Source organism: Pseudophryne corroboree, chromosome 4, assembly GCF_028390025.1.
Source record: "Pseudophryne corroboree isolate aPseCor3 chromosome 4, aPseCor3.hap2, whole genome shotgun sequence".
Lineage (NCBI taxonomy): Eukaryota > Metazoa > Chordata > Amphibia > Anura > Myobatrachidae > Pseudophryne > Pseudophryne corroboree.
Genome location: NC_086447.1, coordinates 269755786 through 269771576, shown reverse-complemented (window position 1 = coordinate 269771576; position 15791 = coordinate 269755786). Strand labels below are relative to the sequence as shown.

At 43.1% G+C, this 15791-nt stretch overlaps 1 protein-coding gene and 1 pseudogene across 2 annotated transcripts in view; both read right to left on the bottom strand.

Annotated features, from left to right (window-relative positions):
- Nucleotides 1-15791, bottom strand: part of KCNAB1 (potassium voltage-gated channel subfamily A regulatory beta subunit 1) — a 698577-nt gene that overhangs the window by 26789 nt on the left and 655997 nt on the right. For both annotated transcript variants that reach the window (XM_063916117.1, XM_063916118.1), the window contains exons 9-10: nucleotides 11909-11994; nucleotides 10269-10389 (exon numbers count right to left, since the gene is read on the bottom strand). In XM_063916117.1, coding sequence (XP_063772187.1) covers nucleotides 10269-10389; nucleotides 11909-11994 — 207 coding nt within the window. The remainder of the gene's footprint in view (nucleotides 1-10268; nucleotides 10390-11908; nucleotides 11995-15791) is intronic.
- Nucleotides 4719-4837, bottom strand: LOC134913177 (5S ribosomal RNA; annotated as a pseudogene).

Below are 15791 nucleotides of genomic sequence, written 5' to 3'. Positions count from 1 at the left end.
TGTCATGAACTGTAAAACTTGTAGCCAGTGAATGTGGGTGCACATCTTGGGGCTGCTTCAGAGCTGCACTCAAGTACTTTTGTAGATGGATCTTACCATTTTTTGCAATGTGCATGCTCTGTAGCCGAACATATGCAACTCTGACCAACTATGCGCACTTCATAGTACAACCCGCACTTACTGTATATCTCCACTTGTGGCAGTGTGTGTGTAACTGGGCTGTAACTGGGTGTTCGCATGTGAGCTAAGTGTTCTGAGGGCATGTCATAGATGTACAGGTGGAATTATGGGCTATTCAGAGTTTAGTGTATGCAGAGGTCCATCTGATTTTAAACAGATATGTTGCACCAGGTATAGAGCTGGTGTAAATGTGTGCTGATAGCGAGTTATGGCTAATTTCACAGAGATGGATAGTGGTGGTGCCAGGCATAGATGTGACCAGCTCAATACAGGCACGGTTCTGCATTTATTTCTGAGCACCTGCGGCCTCCTCGATTCCACTCCGTATCAGGTGCTTTATGACTCATATCTAACATATATTTTTTTTAAACACATTTATTTCAAGTTTTCCATAATTAAAAGAAATACAAAAATACATGCATAGGTAAGCATAGCAGACTTAACATCTGTGTAGCACAAAATACGGTGGATGTTAAGGAGCAACTTGTGTCTGCCACCTTATTATATTGCACTTTCATTGCTATCCTTGACCCCCATTTCCAAGCACAAGGGGAGGCTAGTGGAAAATACATGCTACTACAAAACATGAACATATGCAGCGGGATGTAATGGTATCCGAGTATGCCGGAGGTGCGGGTTGCCGGCAGAACTTTACAAGCCATGGTTTTGTTTTGGCAATGACTGCCTTTAAAAAACCCCAAAACCTCAGAGTTCGGACAGCATTTTGCAACTCCAACAAACTCAGACGCTATTACATCCCACCGCTATTGTCCACATGTACACAGGACTGGAGCTACCTTTAGGCAGCTGCCTAGGACCTTAGGGGCGCTGCTGAAGTCGTCAAACACTAAAATTAATGTCTCTGAACAGTACTGAAAATTAATAGAGCTGCATATAGACTGAAGGCAAATTACTTGGATTGATTAATAATAATAATAATAATACATATTTAAAATACATTACAGTGATAAATAAAATGTTACTTTCTGTAAAAAAAAATTAAATGTATTTTTCTATTTTCTAATACACTGCTCAAAATAATAAAGGGAACACTTAAACAACACAATGTAACTCCAAGTCAATCACACTTCTGTGAAATCAAACTGTCCACTTAGGAAGCAACACTGATTGACAATCAATTTCACATGCTGTTGTGCAAATGGAATAGACAACAGGTGGAAATTATAGGCAATTAGCAAGACACCCCCAATAAAAGGAGTTGTTCTGCAGGTGGTGACCACAGACCACTTCTCAGCTCCTATGCTTTCTGGCTGATGTTTTGGTCACTTTTGAAAGCTGGCGGTGCTTTCACTCTAGTGGTAGCATGAGACGGAGTCTACAACCCACACAAGTGGCTCAGGTAGTGCAGCTCATCCAGGATGGCACATCAATGCGAGCTGTGGCAAGAAGGTTTGCTGTGTCTGTCAGTGTAGTGATTAGAGCATGGAGGCACTACCAGGAGACAGGCCAGGACATCAGGAGATGTGAAGGAGGCCGTAGGAGGGCAACAACCCAGCAGCAGGACCGCTACCTCCGCCTTTGTGCAAGGAGGAACAGGAGGAGCACTGCCAGAGCCCTGCAAAATGACCTCCAGCAAGCCACAAATGTGCATGTGTCTATTCAAATGATCAGAAACAGACTCCATGAGGGTGGTATGAGGGCCGGACGTCCACAGGTGGGGGTTGTGCTTACAGCCCAACACCGTGCAGGACGTTTGGCATTTGCCAGAGAACACCAAGATTGGCAAATTCGCCACTGGCGCCCTGTGCTCTTCACAGATAAAAGCAGGTACTCACTGAGCACATGTGAGAGAGTCTGGAGACGCCAAGGAGAACGTTCTGCTGCCTGCAACATCCTCCAGCATGACCGGTTTGGCAGTGGGTCAGTAATGGTGTGGAGTGGCATTTCTTTGGGGGGCCGCACAGCCCTCCATGTGCTCGCCAGAGGTAGCCTGACTGCCATTAGGTACCGAGATGAGATCCTCAGACCCCTTGTGAGACCATATGCTGGTGCGGTTGGCCCTGGGTTCCTCCTAATGCAAGACAATGCTAGACCTCATGTGGCTGGAGTGTGTCAGCAGTTCCTGCAAGTCGAAGGCATTGATGCTATGGACTGGCCCGCCCGTTCCCCAGACCTGAATCCAATTGAGCACATCTGGGACATCATGTCTCGCTCCAACCACCACAGACTGTCCAGGAGTTGGCGGATGCTTTAGTCCAGGTCTGGGAGGAGATCCCTCAGGAGACCATCCGCCACCTCATCAGGAGCATGCCCAGGCTTTGTAGGGTGGTCATACAGGCACGTGGAGGCTACACACACTACTGAGCCTCATTTTGACTTGTTTTAAGGACATTACATCAAAGTTGGATCAGCCTGTAGTGTGTTTTTCCACTGTAATTTTGAGTGTGACTCCAAATCCAGACCTCCATGGGTTAATAAATTTGATTTCCATTGATAAGTTTTGTGTGATTTTGTTGTCAGCACATTCAACTATGTAAAGAACAAAGTATTTAATAAGAATATTTCATTCATTCAGAACTAAGATGTGTTGTTTAAGTGTTCCCTTTATTTTTTTGAGCAGTGTATAAAGTGTTCATCAGAAACCAAAGACTAGGTTGCACATGCTCCAATGGGTCCACCACTGGCCACAATGCAGTAGGTTGGTGCACCCAGCCAGGATGGGATCTGATTAAATGGCCGACTGTCAGGATCCCGGCGGTCAGGATGCTGACGCCGGAATCCCGCCAGCCGGTATACTGGCGCACTGGGCCTATTTCCACTCGTGGGTGTCCACGACACCAATAAAGTGGGAATAGAACCTGTGGGAAGCTCAGCTCACCTCCGAGCCCACCACTCGCCCCGCTGCTGGCATTCTTCCAGGGGGGATGCCGCTGTCGGGATACTGACAGCTGGTATCCCGCCCGGCGGGACTACGTATGCATCTGCAAGGATCACGGAGCATTGCACAGAGGCCCTAGCAACTTTTAATTGTTAATAAAGCCTGAAAGAGATTTTGGTAATAGAAATTACGTAACCGTTGATAATATTAAAATCCCTTTTAAATTACATCCAGATCAAGTTAGGATGGCAACAGCAGGGGTTACTTAATTTTATATACAGTATAAAATGAATTGGTGCATTTGTCTGTCTGTCTGGTTATGCATTCAGACACCCCTTCACAGATTGGAATAAAACAAATGTGAAGTGGTCCAGTTGGATCCTGGCCAGGTTATAGGGGGGTTGGGATCCCAGTTGGAACTCACTCCAGAATGCGCCAGCAGAAGTACCCGGGATGGATCTGGAAGGCCCAGAACAGGCTCCCCGTAACACTGGATTCAAGAAGACATACTAGGGGTTGAGGTCCCAGTCAGATCTCCTGTTGGTGTACGCTGGCCAGAACTTTGACCCGGGGAGCCTGTTCTGGGCTTGTCACTGGATGGATTTGGAAGAAAACTTCAGAGTGGTAACACTGGATCCCAGAAGACATACTAGGGGGTCGGGGTCGGTCGGACTACCCGTTGGTGTACACTGGGCAGAACTGTGACACAGGGAGCCTGTTCTGGGCCTGCCACTGGATGGATTTGTATGAAAACTTTAATGAACTGTAATTACTGACAGAAATAACCATGATTCAATTAACTAAAATAAATTTCCAAACAAATGACATGCCCACTTGCAGCGTCTAAAGACAGTGCATTTCCATTGGCATGCACCTTTTGATGCATCATCGGCGCTCCCTAGCACTATCCACAAATCCGAAAAGATTGAAAACATAAACCTTGTACAAAAATATTACTTAGTTATAATTGTAACAAGGTTATATGTCATATTAAAGTGTAATAATTAAAGCATGTGACAGATAACCTAGCTGATCATAATATGACATATCACAGCACAGTGTTATCTTCGGGTGTGGTATAACAGATAGACAGTGTCTAGTTAGACAGTCAATGGATAGACACATGTTAGACAGTAAAAAGGTAGACATGAAAAAAGTAGACAGTACAAAAGGTATTGAATGTTTTTTTTTGCAGAGACGCAAAAGAAAGACTGTTTTTATATGTCTCTCTGGGGCACACTTTATATGAATTGATTCATTAATGAAAGTTGAATATTTGAAAATGTAAATATAAAGATAAAACGTAACTTTTATTAGATATCAGACGAAAAAAGACAAATACACAAATAATGCTGTATATATCAGCAGAGTGGTTAAAAAAGTATTAAATGGTGATAAGATGATTGTGACTCACTTGGTATGAAGTAGGTGGCAGATAATTTGTATGCACACCCACTAGGATTAAGCGAGTATTGATATTTGAAATTAATCAGAGCGAAAATTTGGTGAATCTTGTTTTCTCTATTGATTTATGAATTTTTATACGTAAGTATATTCATATGAGAGAGACAAGAAAAACCGGCTTAAACGACTCCGGACTCCTTCTCGGAAGGTAAACATAGGTAAATTACTGCATTAAGAAATTGTGGTGGAAAATACTGGTAAATAAAGGGTGTATACACGGAAGGTATGTTCCTTGATACTACAGTACCCAGTATTCCCAGAGGGTCACCCTTTCTGGTACTGACCAGGCCCAAAGCTGCTTGGCTTCCAAGATCAGACGAGATCGGGCATGTCCAGCATGGTATGACTGTAGATAGTCAAGTAGGTACCTATCTGCGTGTGGAAAAACCAGTTGCTTGATAGGTTTGAGCCGGTCAAGAAAAAATGGGGTAGGGAAAAAGTATTCCTAATTACTTCAGAGTGTCTGGACAGTATGTCCCGTTACTTTTGATGTGAAAATGAAGTCAAAAGAAAGGAAGTTTTTCACATTAATACAGTGCCAAGAATAAACATTGGAGGGCCAGTATCTTGGTGTTGATACTGGGACAGTTTGTAAACAGAATAATAATAATAATAATAACGGGGACCTCACATGGGGCCATACATATCATGTATGTTTTCACAAATTCCCACAACTAAATTGTGGTGATACCAGTGAGCATGTGAGCATTGCCCTACTGACACAAATAAAGTGTAACAAAACTGCAGGAATGTAGCCTTTTAGCTGTAGAATATCATACAATTGAAAATAAAGCACAAAAAATTACTTCTATCTATCAACTAAGCCAGTGGTTCCCAAACTGTGTGCCGTGGCTCCCTGGGGTGCCTCAGAACACTTGCAGGGGTGCCTTGGATGGTGGTCCAGGACCAATCAAAATTATTTCTGGTCAATGAAATAGGCAAAACCAGTGCTGGTGGCTGCCAATCATAAAATATGTGGACAAACAGAAGCAAATCTTGTTCCTCACCACATAATGGAACCTATAGAGGACATATAAACACAATTTTTGATTTAATATTTCTTTCAAAATTTCTCGCTAAGAAATTTTTGGCCTAGGGGTGCCGTGAATAAAATTCTGATACTCTAGGGTGCCATGATTCCAAAAAGTTTGGGAACCACTGAACTAAGCAAAAGACAGAGTATGTCAATATTTATATTTCCACCATCCAAGCAGATTGCCAGGTGGGAATAGTATTGAAGTAACTGAGATTAGAGAGTATGTCAGTCTGAATTAGACAAATGCAGCAGTACCATATGATGACTCATAAAGAACATAATGTTTCACATATAATCCAGCATAAAACACACAAAAAACAGTATAAGCAGTAGACTGTTAATTGCGGAGAGAGTACACATTAAGAGCAATATTTGTCATCATTTATTAAAGCCACGCTATGTGTACTGAACCTCTGTGGATAATTTAACCAAGTTCTCCTTAGCAATAGTCTGACTGGGCTGGTAATCAAGGTAGTATAAGGATTGATGCATAAATTACCAACTGGTAAATAGTCTCTTTATGTTGGTAGATTACCTTATCTGCATGGAATAGATCTGTGGAGACCGCCAGCTAATGCTGTTTGGTCTGACCTTGTTGCTAGGCAACCTGTCCTGTCCGTGCTGTGTGCACAGAGTGGAGAGTATGACTCCCCTGTAGCGTTAGAGAATACAGGGAAATATGGTGCCTGTACGGAGAGCTGGACAGAGGCAGCAGGGAAGGGTGTAAGGTACCTGCCGTGTGCTGGAGAGGAGTCCGCCCGCCGGAGCTCCGTTACGGAGATCCCGGAAGTCGGGCGCCGGACCGGAAGTGACGCGCGTTTCGCTGGGAGGAGCTTGTTCACCTGATCGTCTGATCAGTGAGCCCTCCATGTGTGCCTGATAAGTATTGCTTGAGCCAATCGCTTTGTAGAAATGCGTGATTGGCAGGTGCTAAGACCAATGGGTGGGAGAGGCCTGGGAAGTGTGATTGACAGGTCCAGGGACCAATGGGCGGGATTGGCAGGTGCTATGACCAATGGGTGGGAGAGGCCTGGGAAGTGTGATTGACAGGTCCAGGGACCAATGGGCGGGAGACACTAAGTATCTGCATAGTGAAATAGGAACTGCTAAGAAGCTTGTTTTAAATAAATAGAAAACATTGTTGGAATAGGGCATATTGATATAACTTCTCATAACTGGGCTCTAGGTTAGTCCACTGTAATATTAGATGATGGCAAAACTAATTAACAAAAGAACATAATAACATAACAAATACAGGATGGTAATGACGCAGATCAAATATCATGGTAGCTGAATACGAGGTGTTAATAATGAGAAATGATATGGATATATAAAAAGAAAATAATTAATTAAATAACAGAAATTAATTAAAAACATAATTGTGCTGGTGGAAAGATCCTGGGTGACTGAAATTGGGGGAAAGGAGAAAGTGAGAAACAAAGGGGTGTGTGAAAAAATATAATAAATGTGTGTGGGGGTGGGAAAAAGATTTATATATTGATGTATGTTGAAATGGATGTGATTGAAATAATTAATTAGCATAGTTGATTGTTAAGTGGGAAATGTAAAGTGTGGACAAGATTGTGAAGAAGAAAGAGGCCAAGGACTGAGTAGAAGACCATGTGTGTGTAAATGAAGGATGAGGGAAAGAGAAGGAGGGGGGGGGGGGAAGGGGGGAAGAGGGGGGGGGAAGGGGGGGAGGGGGGGGAAAGGGGGGAAGGGGAAGGGGGGAAAAAATGGAGGGGGAGGGATTGTGGCTGAAGATTATTTGATGTCTGCGTGAAAACACACAGAGTTACCTGTGGGGAGATGTAAGGTGCTGTGGTGTTGGATGGGGGGAAGTAAGGTGCTGTGATGTTGGATGGGGAGGGGGGGGGGTTGGATTATGTGGAGGAGTAAGTGTGGGGAAATAAGTTAGGTGAATGAGTGTGGATGAGTGTGAAGTGTGAATAAGGAATGGGGGATAAGGGGTGTGAATAGGAGGTTGATGTTCGGAAAAAGGGTGGGACTTGTGGTGAAGGAAGGATTAGGAGTGAAGGGGGGGAGGGGGGGAGAAAGGGGAAAGGGAGGGGGGGGTTTGGGGTTTGCAAAAAAGTTTCCTAAAAAGTTGCATACAATTAATTAGAATTATTCAAGAAAAACACTGTAATTAATGTGTTCGTTGAGGCCATTAGGGGCTACTGTTCCCAGTTTGAATGTCCACTCACTCTCTTTCTTCAAAAGGGCTCTTGTTATATTACCGCCCCTAATGCCTAATTTGATCTGTTGAAGGCCAAATATTTTGAGTTCCTTGGGTGAGCCTGCATGATGTTGGAGAAAATGTTTCGCCACTGTGGTCAATTGTTTGAATTTTTGTTGGTCTGTTTTAGCGTTTCTAACGGATCCAATATGTTCAAGAGCCCTTTGTTTGAGCATGCGGGTAGTCATGCCTACATATTTTTTGTCACAGGGACAAGTGAGACAGTAGACCAAATTGGTACTTTTGCAATTATAGTAATTCAAAATTTGTATCTTATTATTGAATTTGTCAACTATTTCTGGGGTTCTGGAGATATAGGAACAGGCCTTGCATTCTCCACAAGGGTAAGTGCCTAAGATGGTAGGGTTTCTCGCCAGTTGTGATGTATAGTGACTCTGGACCAGTTGATCTGCCAGATTGGGCGAACGTTTCCAGCTCATATCAATTGTATTGTTGAGTCTCATCGCTAAGTCACTATCTGACAGTAATACAGGCCAGTGTTGATGAAGGATCCCTTTAATGTCTCTCCATTCCTCGCAAAATGTACCTACAAATCTGAGGACTTTGTCCTCTTTGTCAGGGGGCTTTTGATGGAATATCAATGACTCTCTCGGGATTTCTTGAACAGATTTCCTTGATTTTTTAATGAGTCTAGAACTGTATCCACGTTCCTTGAGTCTCTTAGTGAGGTCTTTGCATCTCTCATGGTAAACTTCTTTGCTTGAACAGTTCCTTTTTAGTCGAAGGAATTCCCCTTTGGGGATATTTTGTATGGTGGGCGGAAAATGGGAGCTTTGTTGGTGTAAAAGGGTGTTGGTGGCAGTCTTCTTCCTGTATAGTTCTGTGGCTAGTAAGTTGTCGTTTCCCCTGTAAATCCTGAGGTCCAGGAAGGAGCTACTTTCCATACTTTGTTCATGGGTGAATCTGAGATTTAGGTTGTTATTGTTCAGAAATGATAAAAATTGTGACAGTTCTTCTTGTGACCCCTCCCAAATCATGAGGATGTCATCGATATATCGTGTCCAAAGGATGATATGTTGAGTAAAATGGTCTTGGTCTTCATGAAAGACGACTTCCTGCTCCCACCAACCCAGGAAGAGGTTAGCATACGTGGTAGACAGGGTCAAAAGGTCGACATAAAAAGGGTAGACAACATTTTTTTTGCATTTTTCGGATTTGTGTGGATAGTTTTGTCATCTGGGACCCCCAATTGTAGAAAGGCATACCCTTGCGGGGCTCGCTATGCTTTGGACTCGGTGGCTCGCCACAAGGTTTATAACCAACTCTATGCCGACATGGATGGAGAAGGTATGAAAAAGTTTAAAAACATGTAAAAAACAAACAAAAACAAAACCGTGTCTACTGTACCTTTTTTATTTCGACCATTTTCATGTTTACCTTTTGACCCTATCGACATTTTGTACTGTTGACCTTTTTCATGTCGACCTTTTGACCCTGTCGACCTTATGACTGTCTAACATGTGGTGTCTATCTATTGACTGTCTAACTAGACACTGTCTATGTATCTATCATCCGGATACCGTTATCTTCTATGGATGTCAAGAAAGCTGGGAACAGTGGTGGTCATTCCGAGTTGTTCGCTCGCTAGCTGCTTTTAGCACATGCTAGGCTGCCGCCCTCTGGGAGTGTATCTTAGCTTAGCAGAATTGCGAACCAAAGGTTAGCAGAACTGCTACTAAATAATTCCTTGCAGTTTCTGAGTAGCTCCAGACCTACTCCTCTTCCCTCATGTGCTTATCCTTTTCTTACTTTAATAATTCTCAACTGCCCAAATCTCACAGTTTTTGGCCATCTGGAACTTATCTCTGTAATTCACTGGTGTAGTTATGCTTAGTTACCCTGTACTTGTCCTATATTGTCTTCAACTGTAAGTCACTGTTTTCCTGTTTTGATTATGTGCTTATGTACTCTGTAATTGGGCGCTGCGGAACCCTTGTGGCGCCATATAAATAAAGGATAATAATAATAATAATAATAATAATAGATTGCGATCACCTCAGTCCGTTTAGTTCCTGGTTTGATGTCACAAACACGCCCTGCGTTCGGCCAGCCACTCCCCCGTTTCTCCAGCCACTCCTGCGTTTTTACCTGGCACGCCTGCGTTTTTTTAGCACACTGCCTGAAAACGGCCAGTTTCCGCCCAGAAACACTCACTTCCTGTCACTCACACTACGATCACTCGAGCGATGAAAAAACGTTGCTCGAGCTTGTGCAAATCTCCAAAGCTTTGTGTTAAATTACTGAACTTATGCGCGCTGCGCACCATGCGCATGCGCATTTTCCAGCTAATCGCTCCGCTGCGAAAAACGGCAACGAGCGAACAACTCGGAATGATCACCCGTGTCAGGTGCACCAACAATAACAGCTTACAGCACAGTGAATTTAGTGGTAGCAGTCAGCACCATAGCAAGGCCATTATACAAGGGTTCCTCACTTGTCCTTAGGTGAGGAAATAAATTACCAGTGTGGATGAATCTTTTGAGACTTACCTATCTTATGGTACAGCTCAGGCAGTTGGACTTCTACCTTCTCTCTTTGAAAAAGATGATATTCTGCTTGCTCACACACTGGAGGGATTAGGTTGAACTGCCTCGCTACAGAGTAAGCTTCCTAAAAACAAGCAATAAGATAGCATAAGAGCCTCACTGTTTACTATATGCAGTAAATATACATTATACACAAAGGGGGGGGTACCCCAAAAAAACAGGATTATTTATTTATTTATTTATTAATGATCTATTTGTACATTTTGAAACTTCAGTCACCCTCAAAGTACTCTCCACTTGAATCAATACATTTGTCCAAATGTATTTTCCATTGCTCAAAACATTTTTTAAACTCATCTTCATTGATGCCTTTTAGTACTTGAACTATTTTTTGTTTCACCTCTTCAGTATCAGCAAAATGTTTTCCTTTAAGGTCCTTTTTCATCCAAGGAAATAAAAAAATCGCACACGGCGAGATTGGGTGAATGCGGTGGGTGAGGCAAAGGGGACATTTGTTTTTGGTTAAAGATTGCTTTCAAAATTGCTTTTGCACTCAGCACTGTGTGGGCAGGTGTGTTGTCATGAAGGAAGAACCAGTCACCTGATTACGTTTTTTCATCAAATCGTGATGCAAAACTTCCAAATAAAAACTTTGGTTGACAGTTTGATCCTGGGTACCAAGTGCACAATATAGTGGCAGTATATATAGTGGCATAAAAAAACTGTAGAACAGAATATAGTAGGACAGTATATATACTGCTCTGCAGTTTTATTCTGCCACTATATAATGTTCTGCTATATTCTACTCTGCAGTTTTATTCTGCCACTATATACTGTTCTATTATATTCTGCTCTACAGTTTTATTCAACCACTATATACAGTACTGTTCTGCTAGATTCTGCTCTGCAGTTTTTTTCTGCCACTATAAGCTGTACTGTTCTGTTATATTATCATCTGCAGTTTTATTCTGCTACTATATACTGTTCTCATATATTCTGCCACTATATACTGTTCTGTTATATTCTGCTCTACAGTTTTATTCTGCCACTATATACTGTTCTGCTAGATTCTGCTCTGCAGTTTTATTCTGCCACTATATACTGTTCTGTTATATTATCATATGCAGTTTTATTCTGCTACTATACAGGTTCTCAAACTCGGTCCTCATTACCTCACACAGTGCATGTTTTGCAGGTCTCCTCACAGAATCGCAAGTGAAATAATTAGCTCCACCTGTGGACCTTTTAAAATCTGTCAGTGAGTAATTAATACACCTGTGCACCTGCTGGGTTACCTGCAAAACATGCACTGTGTGGGGTCCTGAGGACCGAGTGTGAGAACCTGTGTGCTACCATATACTGTTCTCATATATTCTGCCACTATATACTGTTCTGTTATATTATCATATGCAGGTTTATTCTGCTACTTTATACTTTCTCATATATTCTGCCACTATATACTGTTCTGTTATATTATCATATGCAGTTTTATTCTGCTACTATATACTGTTCTCATATATTCTGCCACTATATATTGTTCTGTTATATTCTGGAACTACAAAGAAGTTAGGACATTCTGTTTGTCTCTGCGTGGTTATCGCAGTGTTACATAGTATAAAGTATGGGGTTTGTGTATACTCTACCATAATCTCCATTGCACTCCAGCGCGATGTTCCCCAGTACATTGCCATTCCTTGGTTAATTACATACGACATTGCCCTGACAATTTCTAGGTAAAAAAAAGCAGAAAAGCTAACATTAGACCATATACTATTTAAGAACAAGGCCCAGATTTATCAAACCTTGGAGAGTGATAAATTGCATGGTGATAAAATACCAGTCTCTAACTACCATGTCACAGGCTGTGTTTGAAAAATGATAGCTAGGAGCTGATTGGCTGGCACTTTATCACTGTGCAATTTATCACTCTCCAAGGCTTGATAAATCTGGGCGTAATACTAAGAAGTACAGACAGGTACTTTTCCATCATTCAATACCATCAGGGAGGCGTCTGTTTCCACATTTATTCTACAGCAGGACGACCCCAAACATACCGCTACTGTCATTAAGAATTATTTTCAGCGTAAAGAAGAACAAGGAGTTCTGGAAGTGATGGTACAGATGTAGCCATGCTCAACTTTGCTGCAATATGGCTTGCTGCATGGCATGCCAGGCTGCGACTACTCGCAGCCGGTGATCGCTCCATTAATTCCTATTCTGGATGCGAATAGTTGCAGCCTGGTATGCCATGCAGCATGGCTCTCCTGCAATGGTCAGGGTCGGGAGGTCGCATCTTATGTACAGTTTAATATTTGTCAGGCCGACCTCACGAACCCATGGAAGCTCGTACACACATATACAATTCACGTCATTATTGTATATGTGTGTATGTGTCAGCAGCAGGTCATGCCAGGGACACACAGCTCTGCGGATTGGGAGCGTTACACGATCAGCAGGGTGATTGTACATAGTTGAGTAATGCAAATTTACAAGGCACTCATACCACAGTGACATTAATTCCACAGTAATGTATTGCTCCTGTGTGTAAAGTAAACATTGTAATGTGTGTGGTTTTTCTGACCATAGAGACTATAGAGTGTAGTTAATTGATCGTCAAAGTGCACAAATGAACTTATCTAAGCCCCACACACTTGTATTGTGACAGCAGAGCAGCACGAAAACAAATTAATTGTTAATATGAATTATATAGCTATCTCTGTAGGTGGGCCCCCTCCTCTCCATGGTGCCGCAGGCTCCGGCAGTGTGCCGGAGTCTTCTGCGCATGTGCAGGTCTCCGAAAACATGGCGCCTGCCATGCTCCGGAGACTAATTATCTACTGCGAATGCACGGCAGCCATTTTTGATGTTACAATTTGCCGCAGCTGCAGCTCCGGAAAGGTATTAAAATGATAGAAACACCTATGGATGCCGTGCACATGAGTGTGACATCCATTCACTGCACAGACGGAGGCTGGGTGCAGCCCAGCAGCTGCCGGAGTGATGGATGCAGCCCCCAGCATAATGTATGCGTCCCGGGGATCCCGCTCAGTGAATTTCCAGCCTTAAAGACATTGCAACTGTGTAAAAGTGTGAACTGTGCTGACCTGGGAATATACTGGGTCAGCACCGCAGTGTAAACGAGGTGAACCCCGGGTCCGTCCTGGATGGAACAGTATTCCAAATCCCAGGTCAGATCTGGGATTTTGGTATAAAAGTGCTATAAGAGTAAATCGTAGTGCTTGAACTATAGACTGCATATTGGTGGTCATTCCGAGTTGATCGCTCGCTAGCAGTTTTTAGCAGCCGTGCACATGCTATGCCGCCGCCCACTGGGAGTGTATTTTAGCTTAGCAGAAGTGCGAACGTTTTTATCGCAGAGCGCCTGCAAAAAATTTTTGTGTAGTTCCAGAGTAGCTCAAAACCTACTCAGCGCTTGCGATCACTTCAGACTATTCAATTCTGGATTTGACATCACAAACCCGCCCAGCGTTCACCCAGCCACGCCTGCGTTTTTCCTGGCGCGCCTGCATTTTTCCGCACACTCCCTGAAAACGGTCAGTTGCCACCCAGATATGCCCATTTCATGTCAATCACTCTGCAGCAAGCTGTGCGACTGAAATGCATCGCTTGACCCTGTGCAAAACGACATCGTTCGTTGTGACTGTACGTCGCGCGTGCGCATTGCGCCGCATACGCATGCGCAGAACTGCCTTTTTTAGCCTGATCGCTGCGCTGTGAACAAATTCAGCTAGCGATCAACTCGGAATGACCCCCATTATGCTGTGAGAAATCCTAGCTATATTCATACTTGCCTACTCTCTCGTGAATGGCAGGGAGGCTCCTGAAAATCGGGTGGCCCTCCAGGCTCCCCGGCAGAGCAGGCATGTCTCCTGATTTTTAATGTGGCCCCCTGCCCGGCCACCCACTTAGTGAGTAAAGTGGGCGGTCCAGGCAGTCGATGACGTGATACTCGTGTCATCATAGCCACGCCCTCTGCAGTATAATGCCAGTAATTTCAGCATTACAGAGCCGGGGGCGTGGCTTCAATGACGCAGTCGTGGTAACCACATCCCTGTTCCGCCTCCTTCCCGCCCCCTCTATGCATCATAACCCTGCCCCGCCCCCCTGCTGAGCCGACCTGGCTGCTCTCTCCCGAAGAGAGCAGCCAGGATGTCAGCAAGTATGGTTATATTAAAGAACAAGACATTCAGAGAACTGTACTGCTGTACAACATATCTGCCTCTGTAGTCTGTCTGTATTTATTTATTAGTTCTGTTGAAAAAAATCTATTTTTTCTTGGCCCTATACAGTATCTGCTGACTTGCACCCAACAGGGTCACAAGAAGAATGAGCAATTCATCTGCAACTTTGATAAACATTAGTTTCTATTTTAAACACAAGAGGGCAGAGTTTTTGCACTTATACTCATTCACAGTTCTGCTGTATTTCAGGCATCAGTTTATGTCACCTTGATGTATATTTTATTTCAGGACACCTTAATTTTTTGTTTAAGACAATTAAAATAGAAATTTGGAGGACTTTAATGTATATGCCAATAAAATTGGAGTTTCATTTAAACACTGCTATCATAAGTACATGTAGACATTTAAATAGTTAAAAGTTCTGTTTGGTATTTTTATCTTTTTTTTACCACAATTAACAACTATTCTGCACTGGGTTTTTTGCTTCCCATGGAATGAATCCTAAACATCCTATGTGTACAATACAGAGACCTTTACATTACATACACAAAAATATGTCATATATAAATATTAAACCTCATATAGTCTGAGGATTGTCCATAACCTTAAACCATAACATCTTAACACTTCACTATAATAAATAAAGACACAGAGACTTGAATTTGGCAGAAAATGTTAGCTATTTATTTAAATGAACCATTAACTGATGAATAATTAAACTAAAGTATGGTGGCCAGAAAGAACGGCTAAAACAACCCTATCCCATGAACAAAAAATCTATCTTATAAAAACTGCCGTAAACCTTCCAACAAACAATAGGTATGCGCTCAACCTCCATCTTGACTACCCACCCATAAAGGTGATGAGGCTGCCCCCGTGAAGGTGGTCCAGCAGATGTAATACCAGTCAACGAAGGTGAGCGCACCTACAACCAACCACCAAACGACCTCCAATCAACTTCTTTAATACAACAAAAGTTAACTTGCCGTTCTTTCCCACCAACAGCGAAGTTCTGCTCAACAGCAACTACGTGTTAGGATCTCCTGCTCTGTGCTGCCACGTCGCCATGGCAACCGGGAGGCAAGTGTTAGCGAAGTAACCTGAGCGCAGCTGATACTCCGGTCCGGGTTTTTACTGTGTAGTGGTTACAGGCTCTGTGCACGGCAGGGAATCCGGCGCTGGTTTTGTGCTCACAGTCTGTGAGGTCTGAGTGGGGCGTGGACAGCACCTGCTATATAAACCATCCTCTCAGGCTAGGCAAATGCTGCTGAATCTTTGTTTGTTAGTCAGTTCCAGAGAGTTAGCTAGTACTGTGTGACTTTGT